The 20,920-nt window shown below is 45.8% G+C and overlaps 1 protein-coding gene across 1 annotated transcript in view; it reads right to left on the bottom strand.

Annotated features, from left to right (window-relative positions):
• The window catches only part of LOC144604715 (peroxidasin homolog), a 122,235-nt gene that overhangs the window by 47,824 nt on the left and 53,491 nt on the right, over window positions 1-20,920 (bottom strand). Inside the window, exons 3-8 of the mRNA XM_078419364.1 lie at window positions 15,596-15,667; window positions 11,773-11,844; window positions 9,581-9,652; window positions 8,218-8,289; window positions 5,521-5,690; window positions 3,181-3,298 (exon numbers count right to left, since the gene is read on the bottom strand). Coding sequence (XP_078275490.1) covers window positions 3,181-3,298; window positions 5,521-5,690; window positions 8,218-8,289; window positions 9,581-9,652; window positions 11,773-11,844; window positions 15,596-15,667 — 576 coding nt within the window. The remainder of the gene's footprint in view (window positions 1-3,180; window positions 3,299-5,520; window positions 5,691-8,217; window positions 8,290-9,580; window positions 9,653-11,772; window positions 11,845-15,595; window positions 15,668-20,920) is intronic.

Raw genomic sequence — 20,920 nt, forward strand, 5'->3', positions numbered from 1 at the left:
TGGCCCGATGAGCTACCTTTGGTGTAAACTACACTGTTCCTGTTCTATGTCTTTTCAAAGCAAATGCAACTTTTTCCAGCAGTTTTGTGGAGGTGTAACTTCTTATATTTGTGCTCCATTTGCCTTTCCATGAATAAGCTCACGGTCTACATCTGTTCTAAGTTAGAAAGTTGGGTTCAAATTATGAGAATGCAGAATAGGAAATGGAAAGTCGGTTCATTAAACCCGCACAGTATCCCTTTCACACAGAAATTGGGCACAAAATGCTGGAGTAACTCAGCGGGACAGGCAGCATCTCTGGAGAGAAGGAATGTGTGATGTTTCAGGTCAAGACCCTTCTTCAGTCTGAAGAAGGGCCTCAACCCGAAACGTCACCCATACCCATACCTTTGACTAGGCCCCCACAGCCGTCTGGAGCAATGAATTCCACAGATTCACAACCCTCTGACTAAAGAAATTCCTCCTCATCTCCTTTCTAAAGGTACGCCCTTTTATTCTGAGGCTGTGCCCTCTGGTCCTAGACTCTCCCACGAGTGGAAACATCCTCTAGACATCCATCTTTGCGTCCAGGCCTATCACTATTCGGTAACTTGGTGGACTGAAGGGCCTGTTCCTAAACTGTACTGTTTGATAAATCTGTATTGTTGGGGGTTACGGGGAGATGGCAGGAGAATGGGGTTGGGAGGGAGAGATAGGTCAGCCATGATTGAATGGCAGAGTAGACCCGATGGGCCGAATGGCCTAATTCTGCTCCTATCACTTATGAACTTATATAATTTTGCATTGAAAAGGATTCTCCTTTTGTCTCAAAAACAATCAATTGCTTGTTGTCGGAATATAATTTTATGAGGCGATTATATGGTTCAAAAAGATAAGTAGTTAAATAAATTAACACAAGGAGTTGCTTAGCAACCATCCCCTAGTTACTTCCCGGAGATTTTTGCCATGCCTTCTGTACCTTGGGATGTCCAAAGCAATCTGCATCTCATTAAAATGTAATCATTAGATTGTTGCTTGGGTAAACGTGGCAAACAAAATGCTCACAGCAAGATCTAACAAATAATAAATCATTTCACGATTAAACGATCTATTAATCTGCAGGACTAACTCATACTGTAACAGACTTCTGTGAAACACGTGTTTCCTTATCTTTGGCCAATTGGTCGTTTGCAATAATAGAATCATCAAGGATGTTGCCAGGACTCAAAGCCTGAGTTCTAAGGAAAGATTGAACAGCCTGGGACTTTCTTCCTTGGAGCACAGGAGGATGAGGGGTGATCTTGTAGCGGTGTATTAAATCATGAGGGGAATAGATCGGGTAGATGCACATAGTCTTTTACCCAGAGTAGGTGAAGCAGAAACCACAGGAAATGAGGAAAAACTTTTTCAGTCAGAGAGTTGTGAATCTGTGGAATTCCCTGCCTCAGAGGGCAGTGGAGGCCAATTCTCTGAATGCATTCAAGAGAGAGCTAGATAGAGCACTTAATGATAGCGGAGTCAGGGGGTATGGGGAGAAGGCAGGAACGGGGTACTGATTGAGAATGATCAGCCATGATCACATTGAATGGTGGTGCTGGCTCGTAGGGCCGAATGGCCTCCTCCTGCACCTATTGTCGATTGTCTATTGTCACAGAACATAGGTCTACGGTTAGAGGGGAAAGATTTAATAGGAACCCGACGAGCAACTTTTTCCACACAAATGGTCCTGGGTATATGGAACGAGCTGCCAGAGGAGGTAAGAAAGAACTGCAGATGCTGGCTTAAATCGAAGGCAGGCACAAAATGCTGGAGTAACTCAGCGGGTCAGGCAGCATCTCGGGAGAGAAGGAATGGGTGACGTTTCGGGTCGAGACCCTTCTTCAGACTGATTCACCCATTCCTTCTCGCCCGAGATGCTGCCTGACCCGCTGAGTTACTCCAGCGGGTCTGCCGGAGGAGGTAATTGAGGTAGATACTATAACAGCATTTAAAAGGCAATTGGATTGGCACATGGACAGGAAAGGTTTAGAAGGATATGGGCCACATGCAGGCAGGTAGGCCCAGTGTAGAGGGGGTATCATGGTCGGTGTGGGCAAGTTGGGCCGAAGGGCCTGTTTTGGTGTCGTGAAACTCTATGACTCTAATGCATATACTCATTTACAGAGACACACCAACATGCAATCAATTGCTTGAAGAAGCCTTTCTGTAAGGAGTTGATAATCATTCAAATTAATTAACATGCATCGTTTAAAACAGCATCGAGAGCACCTCTCAGAATCCTTTAATAAAAGCTGCTACAGGTCAATCTTCTATTGTGAGATTTATAGAACCATATTGGTATGTTCCCATATATGTTGGTGTTGATGGTACAGCAGCCGTAGGTTCTGTGGTTATTTGCCAGTATTTGGTGCAGGAGCAATGATCTGGGCTCAGAGCTCTTCAATGGACATATTAAAGAACAAGCAACCCAGGAACTTCCCTTTACCCAGGTACTCGTGACAGTCAAGGACCATTGACCATTGACCATTAAGTTATCGGACCATTGGTTCATTGACCATTAACTAATCGGACCATTGGCTCATTGGACCATTGACCATTGGTCCATTGGCCCATTGACCATTGATTCTTTGACCATAGACCATTGACTTATTGGGCCATTGACCATTGATTCTTTGACCATTGACTCATTGGCCCATTGAACATTGATTCATTGACTCATTGACCATTGACTCATTGGACCATTGACCATTGAATCTTTGACCATTGACTCATTGGACCATTGACCCATTGACCATTGACTCATTGAACATTGATTCATTGGACCATTGACTGATTAGTCCATTGGACCATTGACCATTAACTCATTGACCATCGATCCATTGACCATTACCCTATTGAACATTGACCCATTGGACCATTGACCCATTGACCATTGGCCCATTGACCATTGGCCCATTGACCATTGGCCCATTGACCATTGGCCCATTGACCATTGACTCATTGGCCAATTGACCATTGACTCATTGGCCCATTGAACATTGACCCATTGGACCATTGACCCATTGACCATTGGCCCATTGACCATTGACTCATTGGCCAATTGACCATTGACTCATTGGCCCATTGAACATTAATTCATTGGACCATTGACCATTGGACCATTGGCCCACTGCTGTCACATTCCCTGCCGCAGGTACTCACTTGTTGTGCAGCCAGATGATGTTGGGCTTGGGATTGCCCTCTGCTCGGCACGTGAAGTAAACCGTATTTCCCAGAGTAACGTCCACATCCTGTGGCTCCGAAGTGATGCGAGGTCTCTCTGTGATGATACAAAGGCAAAGAGTGAGCCCAAACTACTTTCTTTGAATGAGGAAAAACTGTCTTTCCCTTACTCCACGAGTCTGATGAAGGGTCCCGACCCGAGAGGTCGCCCGTCCATTCCCTCCACAGACGCTGCCTGACCCGCTGAGTTCCACCAGCACTTTGTGTTTTACCCCGATTGTTTTGTTTCCCTTGCAGTGTGCCAAACCTTATCCAAGCATCGCACAACTGGCACGGTGGCGCAGCGTTAGAGACAGCACCAGAGACTCGGGTTTGATCCTGAATGCGGGTGCTGTGTGTAGGGAGTTTGCACGTTCTCCCCGTGACCTGTGTGGGTTTTCTCCGGGTGGTCTGGTTTCCTCCAACATCCCAAAGACGTGCAGATTTCTGCAGGTTAATTGGCCTCCGTAAATTGTCCCCAGTGTGTAGGATAGGACTAGTGTACAGGGTGATTGTTGGTCGGTACAGTGGGCCAAATGGCTTGCTTGCGTGCTGTATCTCTAAAACTCTATAAACAAAAACTCTTAATGGTGAAACAAGGAACAGCAAACGCTGGTTAATACACAGAAAGAAACACAGAGTGCCGGAGTAATTCAGCGGGTCAGGCATCATCTCTGGAGAACATGGTGGACGTGGATCTGCATCCAAGATGGCGCCCAACTAGGGTTTGCCGACTGTCCCGTATTAGCCGGGACATCCCGTATTTTGGCCTAAATTAGTTTGTCCCGTACGGGACCCGCCCTTGTCCCGGATTACTAGGGATGCCAACTTCCTCGCTCCCAAATAAGAGACAAGGTGACACAATTCACCGCCCCGCGCCCCACGTGACCTCACCCACCCAGCGGCCACGTGCTCCCGCTCCACCAATGGCGGCCGCCATTGGTGGAGCGGGAGCATGTGGCCGCTGGCTGGGCGAGGTCACGTGGGGCACGGGGCGGTGACGTCACCCTGTCCCGTATTTGGGAGCGAGGAGGTTGGCAACCCTACGCCCAACCCAGGTGACTATGCGCGTGCCGGCCACAGAAGTAGATCTACAATCACACATTACAACCGCTGCACACTCTGAAATCTCTCTGTACACTGTGAATGGCCCGACTGTAATCGTGTATTGTCACGTGTACCGAGCGAGGTATAGTGAAAAGCTTTTGTTGTATATCATGTATCGTCTTTCTGCTGGCTGGATAACAGCACGCCACAAAAGCTTTTCACTGGACCTCGTGTACACGTGACAATAAACTAAAACTGAGACTGTTCTGGGGAAGACATATGTTCCCCACGTTCTCCAGAGGTGCTGTTTGACGCGCTAAGTTCCTCTAACAGCTCCTGACCACGAATAAAAATCCACAGCGGGGATTGAGAAGTTTGCTTTAGAACAAGGGTTCCCAACCCAGGGGGTAAATTTGTTGATTCTGGATGTATACATATTGACTGACTGAGTTTGGTTCTGGTATTTCCATCTGTTCATCATTAGTTGTTCATAAATAAGTGAAATAACATTGTTACATGCGCTATTATTATTGTTATTTGAACTTAAAATAATAATAATGTTAAAAACAGTATTTTAAAATGTTCCCCCTTGTCGGTTGCTTTATTATGGTAGAGGTGTAAACTCAAATTACTGAACAAAACAGGGTGGGGGGTAAATTTACTTTCGAAAAGTTGCAAAAGGGGTAAATGGGACGATGAAGGATGGGAAACCCCTGCTTCAGAAGTGACGGCACACTTGTTGAGAGGAGATCTTATCGAAACGTATAAGATTATTAAGGGGTTGGACACGTTAGAGGCAGGAAACATGTTCCCAATGTTGGAGGAGTCCAGAACCAGGGGCCACAGTTTAAGAATAAGGGGTGGGCCATTTAGAACGGAGATGAGGAAAAACTTTTTCAGTCAGAGAGTTGTGAATCTGTGGAATTCTCTGCCTCAGAGGGCAGTGGAGGCTAATTCTCTGAATGCATTAAAGAGAGAGCTAGATAGAGCTCTTAAGGATAGCGGAGTCAGGGGGTATGGGGAGAAGGCAGGAATGGGGTACTGATTGAGAATGATCAGTCTGAAGATGGGTCTCGACCTGAAACGTCGCCCATTCCTTCTCTCCTGAGATGCTGCCTGACCTGCTGAGTTACTCCAGCATTTTGTGAATAAAAGCCATGATCACATTGAGTGGTGGTGCTGGCTCGAAGGGCCGAATGGTCTACTCCTGCACCTATTGTCTATTGACCTTACCGCAGTTAAACTCCTGGGCGGTGACGGTCGTGACGGAGCGCCCCTGCAGGTGGCTGGGATGTTCGCAGGTGGCTGCCGTCTGGGTCTTGCCGACCTCAGCGTATTTCTTCAGCAGCTCGGCCAGCCACACCAGCTCACAATCGCAGATCAGAGAGTTGGAGTCCAGACGGCTGCAAAAATAACATCAGCACAGAAACATAAGTCATAAGGGTCGTAAGGAATAGGAGTGGAATTAGGCCATTCGGCCCATCAAGTCTACTCCGCCATTCAATCATGGCTGATCATTCTCTCCCTCCCAACCCCATTCTCCTGCCTTCTCCCCCATAACCTCGGACACCCGTACTAATGAAGAATCTATCTACCTTAGTTTAAATCAGTTTGACTTGCCATCATGTTTGGCACAAACATTGTGGGCCGAAGAGTCCATTCCTGTGTGGTACTGTTCCATAATTATTGTACATTTAACTGCTGTGTTTGTGCTAATGATTGTGTAAAGCTGCAGCAAGCAAGGACTTCATTGGCCATTAAACACTCTTAAATGGACACTTAATGTTCCCCTGAAGGTGCTTTTAACTCAGAAATCCTCAGTATTACATGATTTATACAACTCTTTTAGATGATTTCCAATAATCATATTGTTACAATATTCTTACAATGTTGGTGCTGTTTTATGATCTGAATGACATTAACATTAACAGGATGGAGAAACTGAATGTCCTATTGAGATTACTGGAGCGTTTGATGGCTTCATTAGTCTAACGAGCTTCAAGGCTGGAGCTACTATGATCCCAGTCCTTAACAGGTCGTGTCAGAAGGAACTGCAGATGCCGGCTTACACCGAAGGTAGACACAAAGTGCTGGAGTAACTCAGCGGGACAGGCAGCATCTCGGGAGAGAAGGAAGAGGTGACGTTTTGGGTCGAGACCCTTCTTCACACAGAGCATCCCATCTCCATAGATGCTGCCTGACCCACTGAGTGGCTCCCCAATAGGTGGTGTTTGACAAGTGGAAATTAAACAATTAAAACACTGCTCATCTCTTGCACTGCCAGCTGCGTTATGTTAGAGATGTACAGAAAGTCAGGGTTCACCTGTGGAGAGAGTAGACTAAAGGCAATGGTCTTGTTTAATGAACTTTTATCAGATATGGGGCGGCACGGTGGCGCAGCGGGTAGAGCCGCTGCCTCCCAGTGCCAGAGACCCGGCTTCGATCCTGACCTTGGGTGCTGTCTGTGTGGAGTTTGCACGTTCTCCCTGTGACTGCTTGTGTCTCCTCTGGGCACACTCCGGTTTCCTCCCACGCTCCAAAGACGTGCGGGTTTGTCGATAAATTGGCTTCTGTAAAATTGGCTTCTTACAATTCACAGAGGCCAATTGGTGCCATAGTTTGGCTAGAATTTAGTTTTACATATTTAATGAATAAACATATCTATATGCTGTCCATTTACTAGGTTAATTGGCCCTCTGTAAATTGCCCCTGGCGTGCAGGGAGTGTGTGAGAAAGTGGGATAACATAGATAGACAATAGACAATAGGTGCAGGAGTAGGCCATTCAGCCCTTCGAGCCAGCACCGCCATTCAATGCGATCATGGCTGATCACTCTCAATCAGTACCCCGTTCCTGCCTTCTCCCCATACCCCCTCACTCCGCTATCCTTAAGAGCTCTATCCAGCTCTCTCTTGAAAGCATTCAACGAACTGGCCTCCACTGCCTTCTGAGGCAGAGAATTCCACACCTTCACCACTCTCTGACTGAAAAAGTTCTTCCTCATCTCCGTTCTAAATGGCCTACCCCTTATTCTTAAACTGTGGCCCCTTGTTCTGGACTCCCCCAACATTGGGAACATGTTTCCTGCCTCTAATGTGTCCAATCCCCTAATTATCTTATATGTTTCAATAAGATCCCCCCTCATCCTTCTAAATTCCAGTGTATACAAGCCTAATTGCTCCAGCCTTTCAACATACGACAGTCCCGCCATTCCGGGAATCAACCTAGTGAACCTACGCTGCACGCCCTCAATAGCAAGAATATCCTTCCTCAAATTTGGAGACCAAAACTGCACACAGTACTCCAGGTGCGGTCTCACCAGGGCCCGGTACAACTGTAGAAGGACCTCTTTGCTCCTATACTCAACTCCTCTTGTTACGAAGGCCAACATTCCATTGGCTTTCTTCACTGCCTGCTGTACCTGCATGCTTCCTTTCATTGACTGATGCACTAGGACACCCAGATCTCGATGAACTCCCCCTCCTCCTAACTTGACACCATTCAGATAATAATCTGCCTTTCTATTCTTACTTCCAAAGTGAATAACCTCACACTTATCTACATTAAACTGCATCTGCCATGTATCTGCCCACTCACACAACCTGTCCAAGTCACCCTGCAGCCTTATTGCATCTTCCTCACAATTCACACTACCCCCCAGCTTAGTATCATCTGCAAATTTGCTAATGGTACTTTTAATCTCTTCATCTAAGTCATTAATGTATATCGTAAATAGCTGGGGTCCCAGCACCGAACCTTGCGGTACCCCACTGGTCACTGCCTGCCATTCCGAAAAGGACCCATCTGGTGTGAACGGGTGATTGATGGTCGGCGTGGACTCGGTGGGCTGAAGGGCCTGTGTCTGTGCTGTATCTACTAAACTTAAGCCTTCTCTCTTCTAGATGGTGTTCCAGCGCTTTTGTTACTCACAGTCGTTTCAGTGATTCAAGTTGATTGAAGGTCCCTGGATGAATTCTCGACAGTCGATTGTTGTGCAAAAATCTACAACATTTCAATTAAAAATTTGTTAAAAAAATGTAGTAAATTTCGTGACACTGAAAAAGGTGACAATGTTGAGAAGGATTGAAGATTATTGTGTCACCTAGAGTTACGTGCCCTAGCTGTGCTCTCAAATAAAGTTCTTCACACGTTTTCAGGGCATCCTGAACCATTTTACAGCTAATGGAACAGTTCAGTTCAGTAGGAAAGAAAACTGCAGATGCTGGTTTAAATCGAAGGTAGACACAAAAAGCTGGAGTAACTCAGCGGGACAGGCAGCATCTCTGGAGAAAAGGAATGGGTGACATTTCAGATTGAGACTCTAAACGTGACCCATTCCTTCTCTCCAGAGATGCTGCCTGACCCGCTGACCTACTCCAGCATTTTGGGTCTACCGTTGGTGTAAACTAAACTGTTCCTGTTCTATGTCTTTTCAAAGCAAATGCAACCTTTCCCAGCAGTTTTGTGGAGGTGTAACTTCTTATATTTGTGCTTCATTTGTCTTTCCGTGAATAAGCTCACGGTCTACATCTGTTCTAAGTTAGAAAGTTGGGTTCAAATCATGAAAATGCAGAATAGGAAACATGTCCCCCAGGCCGGGTGAGGCGGCCGATCTCGACCTCATCGGGACTTCCGCGGCCGATCGGCGGGTGGACTCTGCCCCCTGCGGCCGGGGCTCTGGAACTCAAGCCCCGCCCGAGCCGGCAGATCCGTCCCCACAGCCGGCTCCCCAGGACAACTTTGCGGGCCGGTATCTCGGTCCCTCGGCGGAAGGTTCCGGTACCGTTGGACACCTCTCGGAGGCCGTGACCTCTGTTAGTCCGGCAACACGGATAATCCGGAAAGGCCCTGGGACCAAAATCGTGGTGGAGCTGGATTGTCACCTTCAGCAAAAGATGAGATGAGCTCTTGGCTTCAAATCTCATCTGAAAGTCCACTCTTCCAGTAACACAGCTCCCCCTTTGTACATCATTGGAGCATCAGCCTGGAGTTTGTGCTCAAGAAACTGGAACTTAGGGTTGCCAACCTCCTCACTCCCAAATAAGGGACAAAAGGTAACATCAGCTAGGAGGATTTGAGGCAGCATCTCTGGAGAGAAGGAATGGGTCACGTTTAGGGTCTCAATCTGAAATGTCACCCATTCCTTTTCTCCAGAGATGCTGCCTCAAACACCATCTGATCACAGGCCGAAGAATATTAGAACAATGTGGAGAAAATGCTGCTGGAAACTGGCGGATTAAAATTATTATCTTTGAAAAAACATGCAGTAAAAGTTACAAAAACGTGTACGTACAATCGTTCAAGTTTAGGAAGATCGCTAAATGTTTCAGATTCTAACACCTCGATATTATTGAAGTGAAGGTACCTGTTGGGATTACAAAAAAAACATTGATTAAGAGAAGTTAGCAAACGAGGTGACACGTAGACAACTTTAGTTTAGTTTAGAGAAACAGACCCTTCCTTCGGCCCACCGAGTCCGCGCCAACCAGCGATCCCCGCACACTAACACTATCCTACACACACTAGGGTCAATTTTACATTTATACCAAGCCAGTTAACCTACAAACCCGTACATCTTTGGAGCGTGGGAGGAAAGAGAAGATCTCGGAGAAAACCCACGCAGTCACGGGGAGAACGTACAAACTCCATACAGATAGCACCTGTAGTCGGGATCGAACCCGGGTCTCTGGTGCTGTGAGGCAGCAGCTCTACCTGCTGCGCCACCGTGCCGCCTTACACACTGGCTACTCAATGAGAGTCATCGTTTAGACTCCCGATTTATGGCTGCCCTTTAAAAATGCTAACCTAATTATCTTCCAAATAATGTTGCAGCCTCAATCTCAAAGACCAGTTAAGATAAACCCAACGTTCCACTCCCCCCCTGCCCTGTTCACTCATGAGCCTCCCCCAGCTTTACATCTCACCTCTCTCCTTGTCTGACACCATATTGTTTCCTTTTCACCTCCAGTCTTTGTCACCTATGTGCCAATCAACCCCCCCTCACCTGTACCCACCTATCACTCGCCAGGCTTTGTCCTATCTTCACCTCTCTGTGTTAGCTTTCTGATCCCGACTACAATCAGTCTGAAGGAGGGTCCCATCCCGAAACGTCACCTGTTCCTTCCCCTCCACAGATGCTGCCTGACCCGCTGACTTCCTCCGGCACTTAGTGTTCGGCAAAAGTCATTTGACTTTCTCCGCTGGAACTAGGGCGGCACGGTGGCGCAGTGGTAGAGCTACAGCCTTCCAGCGCCAGAGACTAAGGTTCGATCCCAACTTCAGGTGCTTGTCTGTACGGAGTCACACTCCAAAGACGTACAGGTTTGTAGGTTAATTGGCTTGGTATAAATGTAAACTGTCCCTAGTGTGTGGAGGATAGTGTTAGTGTGCGGAGAACGCTGGTCGACACGGTCACAGTGGGCCGAAGGGCCTGTTTCAGCATTGTATCTCTAAACTAAACATCAGACCCAATAGTATTGATGGGTAACGTAATTGGAGATCAGTTTACTTCATATAAATGAGATTTATTTTAACCAGACAACCATAGATAAATCTTTGGTATATTAGATCTGCAGCGGTAACCAAAGATTTTACCATGCATACACTATGGCATGGTGCAATGGAAATGTCAAATGACATTTTCGTTTTAAATGCACCAAGAAATACATGAATGAATGAATGAATAAGTTTATTGGCCAAGTATGTGCAGATACAAGGAATGTGCCTTGGTGCTCCGCTCACAAATGACAGCACAAACATACAGTTAACAATTAAGAATAAAGCATAAACACATCAAAACAATAAGGATACAACATTACGGCCTAAACATGTGGGTGAAAATAAACCAGAGCAAAAAAGAGACTACAGACTTTGGTTGTTGAGTGGAACTATCACTCGTGGAAAAAAGCTGTTTTTATGTCTGGCTGTGGCTGCTTTGACAGTCCGGAGTCGCCTTCCAGAGGGAAGTGCTTCGAAGAGTTTGTGGCCAAGGTTATGGCCACAAAACATATGGTTATATATATATATAGTATAAGAAAATAACTGCAGATGCTGGTATAAATCGAAGGTATTTATTCACAAAATGCTGGAGTAACTCAGCAGGTCAGGCAGCATCTCAGGACAGAAGGAATGGGTGACGTTTCGGGTCTGATGAAGGGTCTCGACCCGAAACGTCACCCATTCCTTCTCTCCTGAGATGCTGCCTGACCTGCTGAGTTACTCCAGCATTTTGTGTATATATATATATATATTTATATTATATATATTTATTTTATATGTATTTATTTTATAGATATATATACATAGATATATAATATGTATATATAATATAAATATATATATATAAAATAAATACATATAATATAAATATATTATAATATAAATATATACAAATATATATAGATGTATATAAATATATATAGATATATATATATATATGTGTGTGTGTGTTTTATTTACACAAAACATGATAACTTATAAACTTACAGCTGTTCCAGGGAAACCAACCCCTTGAAAGCTTGTTTTTGGATTGTCTGGATTTCATTTTTGTACAGGTAGCTGCAGAGAAATGGAAAGAGATTAGTAAGACAATACCCTACTGTTTACCTGCACACTAGTTACAAGCCAAGATGCAAATCATTAACAAATCGTAGCATTTTAACATTGGGATCAATAAGGTGGTGAATCTCTGCCAAAGAAGGCTGTGGAGGCCAAGTCAAAAGACATATTTTTTAGCAGAGATAGATAGATTCTGGATTAGCATGGGTGTCAGGGGTTATGGGGAGAAGGCAGGAGAATGGGGTTAGGAGGGAGAGATAGATCAGCCATGATTGAATGGCGGAGTAGACTTGATGGGCCGAATGGCCTAATTCTTCGCCTATCACTTATGAATAACTTGCCCTATCTTTGACAGAAGAGTCAATGAAACCTTTGGAAAAAGTTGTGAAACGACCACACATTGCTACGACCACTCTTGCACACGACCAAGTCACATTTAGCTCAGCGGGCACGGTGAAAAAAGTGCCCACTTTTACCCCCAATTTAAATTCATATGGAACAGTAGAGCATAGAAACAGGCCATTCAGCCCACAATGTCCATGCTGTAAATGAAACCAATCACCGCTACCAGCACATATAACCATATAACAACTACAGCATGGAAACAGGCCCGTTCGGCCCTACCAGTCCACGCCGACCACTCTCCCTGACCTAGTCTCATCTACCTGCTCTCAGACCATAACCCTCTAATCCCCTCCTATCCATATACCTATCCAATTTACTCTTATATAATAAAATCGAGCCAGCCTCCACCACTTCCACCGGAAGCCCATTCCATACAGCCACCACCCTCTGAGTAAAGAAGTTACCCCTCATGTTACCCCTAAACTTTTGTCCCTCAATTCTGAAGCTATGTCCCCTTGTTGGAATCTTCCCCACTCTCAAAGGGAAAAGCCTACCCACGTCAACTCTGTCCGTCCCTCTCAAAAATTTAAAAACCTCTATCAAGTCCCCCCTCAACCTTCTATGCTCCAAAGAATAAAGACCCAACCTGTTCAACCTCTCTCTGTAGCCTAAGTGCTGAAACCCAGGCAACATTCTAGTAAATCTCCTCTGTACCCTCTCCATTTTGTCGACATCCTTCCTATAATTTGGCGACCAGAACTGCACACCATACTCCAGATTCGGCCTCACCAATGCCCTGTACAATTTTAACATTACATCCCAACTTCTATACTCGATGCTCTGATTTATAAAGGCAAGCATACCAAACGCCTTCTTCACCACCCTATCCACATGAGATTCCACCTTCAGGGAACAATGCACAGTTATTCCCAGATCCCTCTGTTCCACTGCATTCCTCAATTCCCTACCATTTACCCTGTACGTCCTATTTTGATTTGTCCTACCAAAATGCAGCACCTCACACTTATCAGCATTAAACTCCATCTGCCATCTTTCAGCCCACCCATACCCCATCCATTCCCAGCCTACCCATGTGCCTATCTAGAAGTCTCTTGAAACAGCTTGAAACAACAAATAGATTGAAAGATTCAGCATGGAAACAGGCCCTTCAGCCTAGCGAGCTCATGCCAAGCATCAATAACTAGCAAGGGCCTTGCAGCACCAGGGACCCGGGTTCGATCCTGACCATGGATGCTGTCTCGACAGAGTTCACATGTTCTCCCTGTGACCGCGTGGGTTTTCTCCGGGTGCTTCGGTTTCCTCCCGCACTCCAAAGAAGGTTTGTAGGTGAATTGGCTTCTCTAGATTGTAATAGTCGGCGTGGACTTGGTGGGCCGCAGGGCCTGTTTCCACGCTGTATCTCTAACCTAAACCCTTTCACATTAATGCCACGTAACCCCACTCCCCACCCACTCCCTGAAATGGATCAGCCACGATTGAATGGTGGGGCAGTCTCGATGGGCTGAATGGCCTAATTCTGCTCCTACAATATATGATCTTACACACGGGCGGTCACGGTGGTGCAGCGGTAGAGTTGCTGCCTTACAGCGAATGCAGCGCCGGAGACCCGGGTTCGATCCTGACTACGGGCGCCGTCTGTACGGTGTTTGTACGTTCTTCCCGTGACCTGCGTGGGTTTATCTCCGAGATCTTCGGTTTCCTCCCACACTCCAAAGACGTACAGGTTTGTAGGTTAATTGGCTTGGTCAATGTAAAAATTGCCCCTAGTGTGTGTTGGATAGTGTTAGTGTGCGGGGACCGCTGGGCGGCATGGACCCGGTGGGCCGAAGGGCCTGTTTCTGCACTGTGTCTCTGAACTAAACTAAACACTAGGGGCAATTTACACAGGTCAATTGACCTACGAACCTGCATGGCCTTTGGAAGTGGGAGGAAACCAGAGCACCCAGAAGAAACCCACGTGGTCACAGGGAGAAGGTGCAAACTCCACACAGGCAGCATCTAGATTAGGATCAGGAGTTTCTACTGTGAGCAGCAGCTCCACCCACTGCGTCACAGGGCCGCTGTTGAAGAGGTTTGTTTTAATCATAACCTACAGAACAGGAACATATCACTTTACGCCGAGACGAGAACTCAACCCTGTATCATTGTTTAGCTTTACTTTAGAGACACAGCACGGAAACAGGCCCTTCGGCCCATCGAGTCCGCGCCGACCAGCGATCACCCCGTACACTCACATTACCCTACACGCACTAGGGACAATTTACAATTTTTCCAAAGCCAATTAACTTACAAACCCGCACGTCTTTGGAATGTTGGAGGAAACCGGAGCACCCGGAGAAAACCCACGCAGGTCACAGGGAGAACGTACAAACTCCATACAGACAGCACCCAAGGTCAGGATCGAACCCTGGTCTCTTGCGCTGTGAGGTAGTGACTCTACCGCTGCACCAACGAGTTTTGGTCTCCAAATTTGAGGAAGGATATTCTTGCTATTGAGGGCGTGCAGCGTAGGTTTACTAGGTTAATTCCTGGAATGGCGGGTCTGTCATATGTTGAAAGACTGGAGCGACTAGGCTCGTATACACTGGAATTTAGAAGGATGAGAGATCTTATCAAAACGTATAAGATTATTAAGGGGTTGGACACGTTAGAGGCAGGAAACATGTTCCCAATGTTGGGGGAGTCCAGAACAAGGGGCCACAGTTTAAGAATAAGGGGTAGGCCATTTAGAACTGAGACGAGGAAAAACTTTTTCAGTCATAGAGTTGTGAATCTGTGGAATTCTCTGCTCAGAGGGCAGTGGAGGCCAATTCTCTGAATGCATTCAAGAGAGAGCTAGATAGAGCTCTTAAGGATAGCGGAGTCAGGGGGTATGGGGAGAAGGCAGGAATGGGGTACTGATTGAGAATGATCAGCCATGATCACATTGAATGGCGGTGCTGGCTCGAAGGGCCGAATGGCCTCCTCCTGCACCTATTGTCTATTGTCTATTGTCTATTGAACCGCCCATAATTCAGAATTACATAAGACTTGAAGCTCACGGAGGAAAAACTGCCCATCTGGAGATTGTAATTCATCTGGTAATATTTATTAGAATGATGCACTTCTGCAAATTGTTTAGAGATGTGACCATCCAACAACGCAGCTGTTCTACATTATCCACATTTAGTAAGTGCAATGATCCGTTGCTCGTGAATTAAATACTTGTGTTGCGAGTTACTGACTGGGAATAACATTATCCAACAGCAAATTAATCCTACTACACACGATTACTCAATGCTCATTTCATAAATCAATGTGGCAAAGCAGAATTGAACCCAATGACGTCAACTAATTCCAACGCAGTAAATACTTTTTTTCCGGGTGTTTGTTGATTTATACTCACAGATATTTCAGGTTTTCCAATTCCTCAAAGGCTCGTCGTGGAATCCCTTTAATTTGGTTATTGTTGAGCAACCTGATGAGACAGAAGGAGCCAGTGATCAATGAATGAATGCATCAAAAACAGCTTGTGGCTTGTGCACACTGAAGGTTTCATATTCAGTTTAGTTTTAGTTTATTGTTACGTGTACCGAGGTACAGTGAAAAGCTTTTGTTGCGTGCTAGCCAGTCATAAGGCCATAAGTGATAGGAGCAGAATTAGGCCATTCGGCCCATCAAGTCTACTCCTCCATTCAATCATGGCTGATCTACCTCTCCCTACTAACCCCATTCTCCTGCCTTCTTACATAGAAACATAGAAAATAGGTGCAGGAGTAGGCCATTCGGCCCTTCGAGCCTGCACCGCCATTCAATGTGATCATGGCTGATCATCCAACTCAGTATCCTGTACCTGCCTTCTCTCCGTACCCCCTGATCCCTTTAGCCACAAGGGCTACATCTAACTCCCTCTTAAATATAGCCAATGAACTGGCCTCAACTACCTTCTGTGGCAGAGAATTCCACAGATTCACCACTCTCTGTGTGAATTACCCCTTACAAGTCACAAGTTCCCATTACCCCTGACACCGTACTAATCAAGAACCTATCTATCTCTGGCAGAAAGACAGTACATGATTACAATCGAGCCATTCATCGTATGCAGATAAATGAGAAAAGAATAACGCGAATAACATTCAGTGCACAGAAGGCTGTGGAGGCCTAGTCAATGGATATTTTGAAGGCAGAGATAGATAGATTCTTGATTAGTACGGGTGTCAGGGGTTGTGGGGAGGAGGCAGGAGAATGGGGTTAGGAGGGAGAGATAGATCAGCTATGATTGAAGGTATTTATTCACAAAATGCTGGAGTAACTCAGCAGGTCAGGCAGCATCTCAGGAGAGAAGGAATGAGCGACGTTTCGGGTCGAGCTATGATTGAATGGCGGAGTAGACTTGATGGGCTGAATGGCCTAATTCTGCTCCTATCACTAATGAACATGAACTTCTAAAGCCAGTAAAGTCCGAACAAAGATAGTCGGGGGGTCTCTAATGAGGTAGATTAATGAGTTCAGGACTCCTCCTCTAGGCTTGGTTCAGTTTATTTAGCTCAGAAGTTCAGAAGTCAGAGGAGCAGAATTATACCCATTGGGCCCACTCCGCCATTCAATCACGGCTGATCTCTCTTTCCCTCTCAACCCCATTCTCCTGCCTTCTCCCCATAACCCCTGACACCCACACTAATCAAGAATCTGTCAATCTCTGTCTTAAAAATATCCACTGACTTGGCCTCCAACAGCCATCTCTGGCAAAGAATTCCACAGTTTCACCACCCTCTGACTAAAGAAATCTCTTCTTTAGTTTAGTTAATCATTGCCACGTGTACCAATATGCGGTGATTTATTTTCTTGTAGCGTGCCATCCAGTCAGTGATAAGGCTACATGTGATAACAATCAAGCCGTCCACAGTGACTGATGCAGGATAAAAGGAATAATGTTTAGCACAAGATAAAGCCTGAAAACGTCCGATCAAAGATAGTTCGAGTGTGTCCAATGAGGTAGATGGGAGTTCAGGACTGTTCTCTAGTTGGTGCGAGGATGGCTCAGTTGCCTGATAACAGCCCGGAAAAAATTGTCCCTGAATCTGTAAGTGTGCGTTTTCAAACTTTCATATTTTATTGAACTTCTACTCCCGGGGCTTTTATTTTACTAATCAAGAATGGTCTTGACTCGAAAACTTCGCCCATTCCCTCTCTCCAGAGATGCTGCCTGTCCCGCTGAGTTACTCCAGCATTTTGTGTCTGTCTTTGAACTAATCAATGATCGATTGTAGAAAGTGTGGTTTTAAGCACACATGCAAGGTTTGCTAATCAATCACTGCACACTGGCCAGCCCACTGGAGATGTGCGTTTTGGCAGGGAGGTTAAACCCAACTGCCTGCCGCTCATTGTGCTACAAGAGAGAATGTCCAGGCCAGAGCAATAGAGGACCATAGCGAAGGAATCGGTGGGATTCAAGAACCCAGTGTCATTTGAGAAGGATTAGTGCATGCAGAAAATAGGAAGAGATTCTGTACAAAGATAGACACAAAATGCTGGAGTATCTCAGCAGGACAGGCAGCATCAACAGAGAGAAGGAATGGGTGACGTTTCGGATCGAGACCCTTCTTCAGACCTGAAACGTCACCCATTCCCTCTCTCCAGAGATGCTGCCCATCCTGCTGAGTTACTCCAGCATTTTGTGTCTATCTTCGATTTAAACCAGCATCTGCAGTTCCTTCCTACGCAAGAGATTTGTACGTTATGAACATTTCTTTAAAATGCAAGTTCTACAAGGAAAGTGAAAACATTTTGCCTTTGGCTTCATTACATAGACTGAACTACGCATCATCGGCTTGGCTTCATGGCACTGGTGTTATTTAGTTTGCGAGAACATCGCGGAAACAGGCCCTTTAGCCCATCGAGTCCGTGTTGACCGTTCACACCAGTTCCATGTTATCCCACTTTCTCATCCACTCCCTACGCACTAGGGGGCAATTTACAGAGGGCCAATTAACCTACAAACCCGCACGTCTTTGGGATGTGGGAGGAAACCGGAGCACCCGGTGGAAACCCACGCAGTCACAGGGAGAATGTGCAAACTCCACACAGACAGCACCCGAGGTCAGGATCAAACCCGTTACTCTGGTGCTGTGAGGCAGCAGCTCTCCCCACTGCACAGTTCTGTTGCACTTTTAGACAATAGACAATAAGTGCAGGAGTAGGCCATTTGGCCATTCGAGCCAGCACCGCCATTCAATGTGATCATGGCTGATCATTCTCAATCAGTACCCCGTTCCTGCCTCCTCCCCATACCCCCTGACTCCGCTATCCTTAAGAGCTCTATCTAGCTCTCTCTTGAATGCATTCAGAGAATTGGCCTCCACTGCCTTCCGAGGCAGAGAATTCCACAGATTCACAACTCTCTGACTGAAAAAGTTTTTCCTCATCTCAGTTCTAAATGGCCTACCCCTTATTCTTAAACTGTGGCCCCTTGTTCTGGACTCCCCCAACATTGGGAACATGTTTCCTGCCTCTAACGTGTCCAACCCCTTAATAATCTTGTACGTTTCGAACGTTTTTAGTATGGTCATTACTTTATTGTTTATTAAGTATTATCTAGCGTGTGCTGTGTTTACAAGCCTGTCGTGCTGCAGCAAGGGAGAATCTATTTGTTTGTTTGTCAGTACACATGACAATTAAACACTCCTAGCTCGTGAAAAGCATTGAATTTGCAGGAATTATTACTCCCTGATCTCCAACAAGCTGCACATTCAACCAGCAAATGGGGTATTATTGAGGGATTACAAGGAAAATCCGTGCTAATCTACCCAACGCACAGTATTCATCATTCTGCCCCACTGCCATGTTAATCAATTACAAACGGGGAGATGTTAAAGTGATGATCTAAACCCCAGATGACAACTTTGTTGGGACCAGGCCAAAAATGAAACAAGTAAAACAAGTCAAAAATCTCCTGGAATAGTTTTCTCATCAGTTAAAATGACGATAAATCAGAATATAATCCCACTTGGATCTCCTCTATTTCCTGAAATGGAACGACAAAAATGTCTTAAATTCCTCCAATATGTTTAGCTGACATTTTGCACTGATCTACAAGGGCCAAGTCTTAACTGGAAAGGTTGCAACATGAATGTCACATCATCCAGTTCACGAGGACTTGGAATCACAACCTCTGTCAAATTCCAATGCAGTTAACACATTTGTCAGCAGAAGGCTTTAGTTTAGTTTAGAGATACAGCGCGGAAACAGGCCCTTCGGCCCACCGGGTCCACGCATTAACGCTATCCTATACCCACTGGGGGGCAATTTTTCTTTACACTTACCAAGCCAATTAACTAACAAACGTGCACGTCTTTGGAGTGTGGGAGGAAACCGAAGACCTCGGAGAAAACCCACGCAGGTCACGGGGAGAACGTACAAACTCCGTACAGACAGCACCCGTAGTCAGGATCGAACCCGGGTCTCCGGCGCTGCATTCACTGTAAGGCAGCAACTCTACCGCTGTGCCACCGTGACTGCCCGGGTCTCGGTCCAAATTGTCCAGTCGCTGATTGACCCACTGAGTTACTCCGGTACTTCTGAGTCCAAGTCCAATGACACCAGATGGCAGTATCTGCAGTTCCTTGTGTCTCACAAGTGGTGAACTGTGTGGCCTTCCCCTCACGGTCAAACACCTCCCCAGTACAACTTCACCAAGTGCAGCCTCGACCACATTTGGAAAAGTCCTGGCTTATGAATCATCCAGAGAAGAAAATGGAGACGCAAGAGGCTGTAAGTGCTAGGATCTTGAACAAAACACACACAATGCTGGAGGAACTCAGCAGGCCAGACAGTATCTGTGGGAAGAATGGGCAGGCAACGTTTCGGGTTCAGTGGAGAGTTTGCTGGAGGTGTTATTTGTAGACCATCGGCATTGAAGGGGAGAGGGAATAAGAGATTTGAACGGTTGCAGGGGTGTAGGGGGTTGATGGAGCCACACAGTGTGGAAACAGGCAGTTCGGCCCAACTTGTCCACACCCCTCAATATGCCCCATCTACACGAGTCCCACCTGTCTGTGTTTGGGCCATATATCCCTCCAAAACTGTCCTATCCATGTGCCTGTCTGTTTCTTAAACGTTGGGATAGTCCCAGCATCAACTACCTCCTCTGGCAGCTCGTTCCACACACACACCACCCTTTGTGTGAAAGACTTACTCCTCAGACTGCCAAATCTTTCCCCGTTACCTTAAACGTACGTCCTCTGTTTCTCAATTCACCTACTCTGGGCAAGAGATTCTGTGTATCTACCCGATCTATTCCTCTCATGATTTTATACACCTCGATAAGATGAAAATGAAGACTAAAGATACTGCTTAGTGGTCGGACAAAGTTGAGGAGTTTTAATCAAGAGGAAAGTAGATGAAATAAATCTTTTTGGAAGGGGAACAGGAAAAAAGATGCTTGAATTGGAGTAAGCTCAACATGACCCTGAAAAGTCCCATTGACACAAAGTTAAAAGGCCTTTAGTTAATTGGCAAGAGAACTGAAATTTGAAAGTAGTCTTTGTAATATTGGAGAATAAGAACACACAATTGTCAAGCAGAGGACATTAAACTCAGGTAGGTCAAGAAGAACAAAGTTAACATGTAATCAGAGATCAAGGTTAGTTATTAGAAAACTTTTTTCTTTTTTTGTGTCCATATATTTGAGATGGATTAGTTGGCAAGTCATTTTTCTCACGTTCCCATCAAT

Source organism: Rhinoraja longicauda, chromosome 22 (assembly GCF_053455715.1).
Source record: "Rhinoraja longicauda isolate Sanriku21f chromosome 22, sRhiLon1.1, whole genome shotgun sequence".
Taxonomy (NCBI): domain Eukaryota; kingdom Metazoa; phylum Chordata; class Chondrichthyes; order Rajiformes; family Arhynchobatidae; genus Rhinoraja; species Rhinoraja longicauda.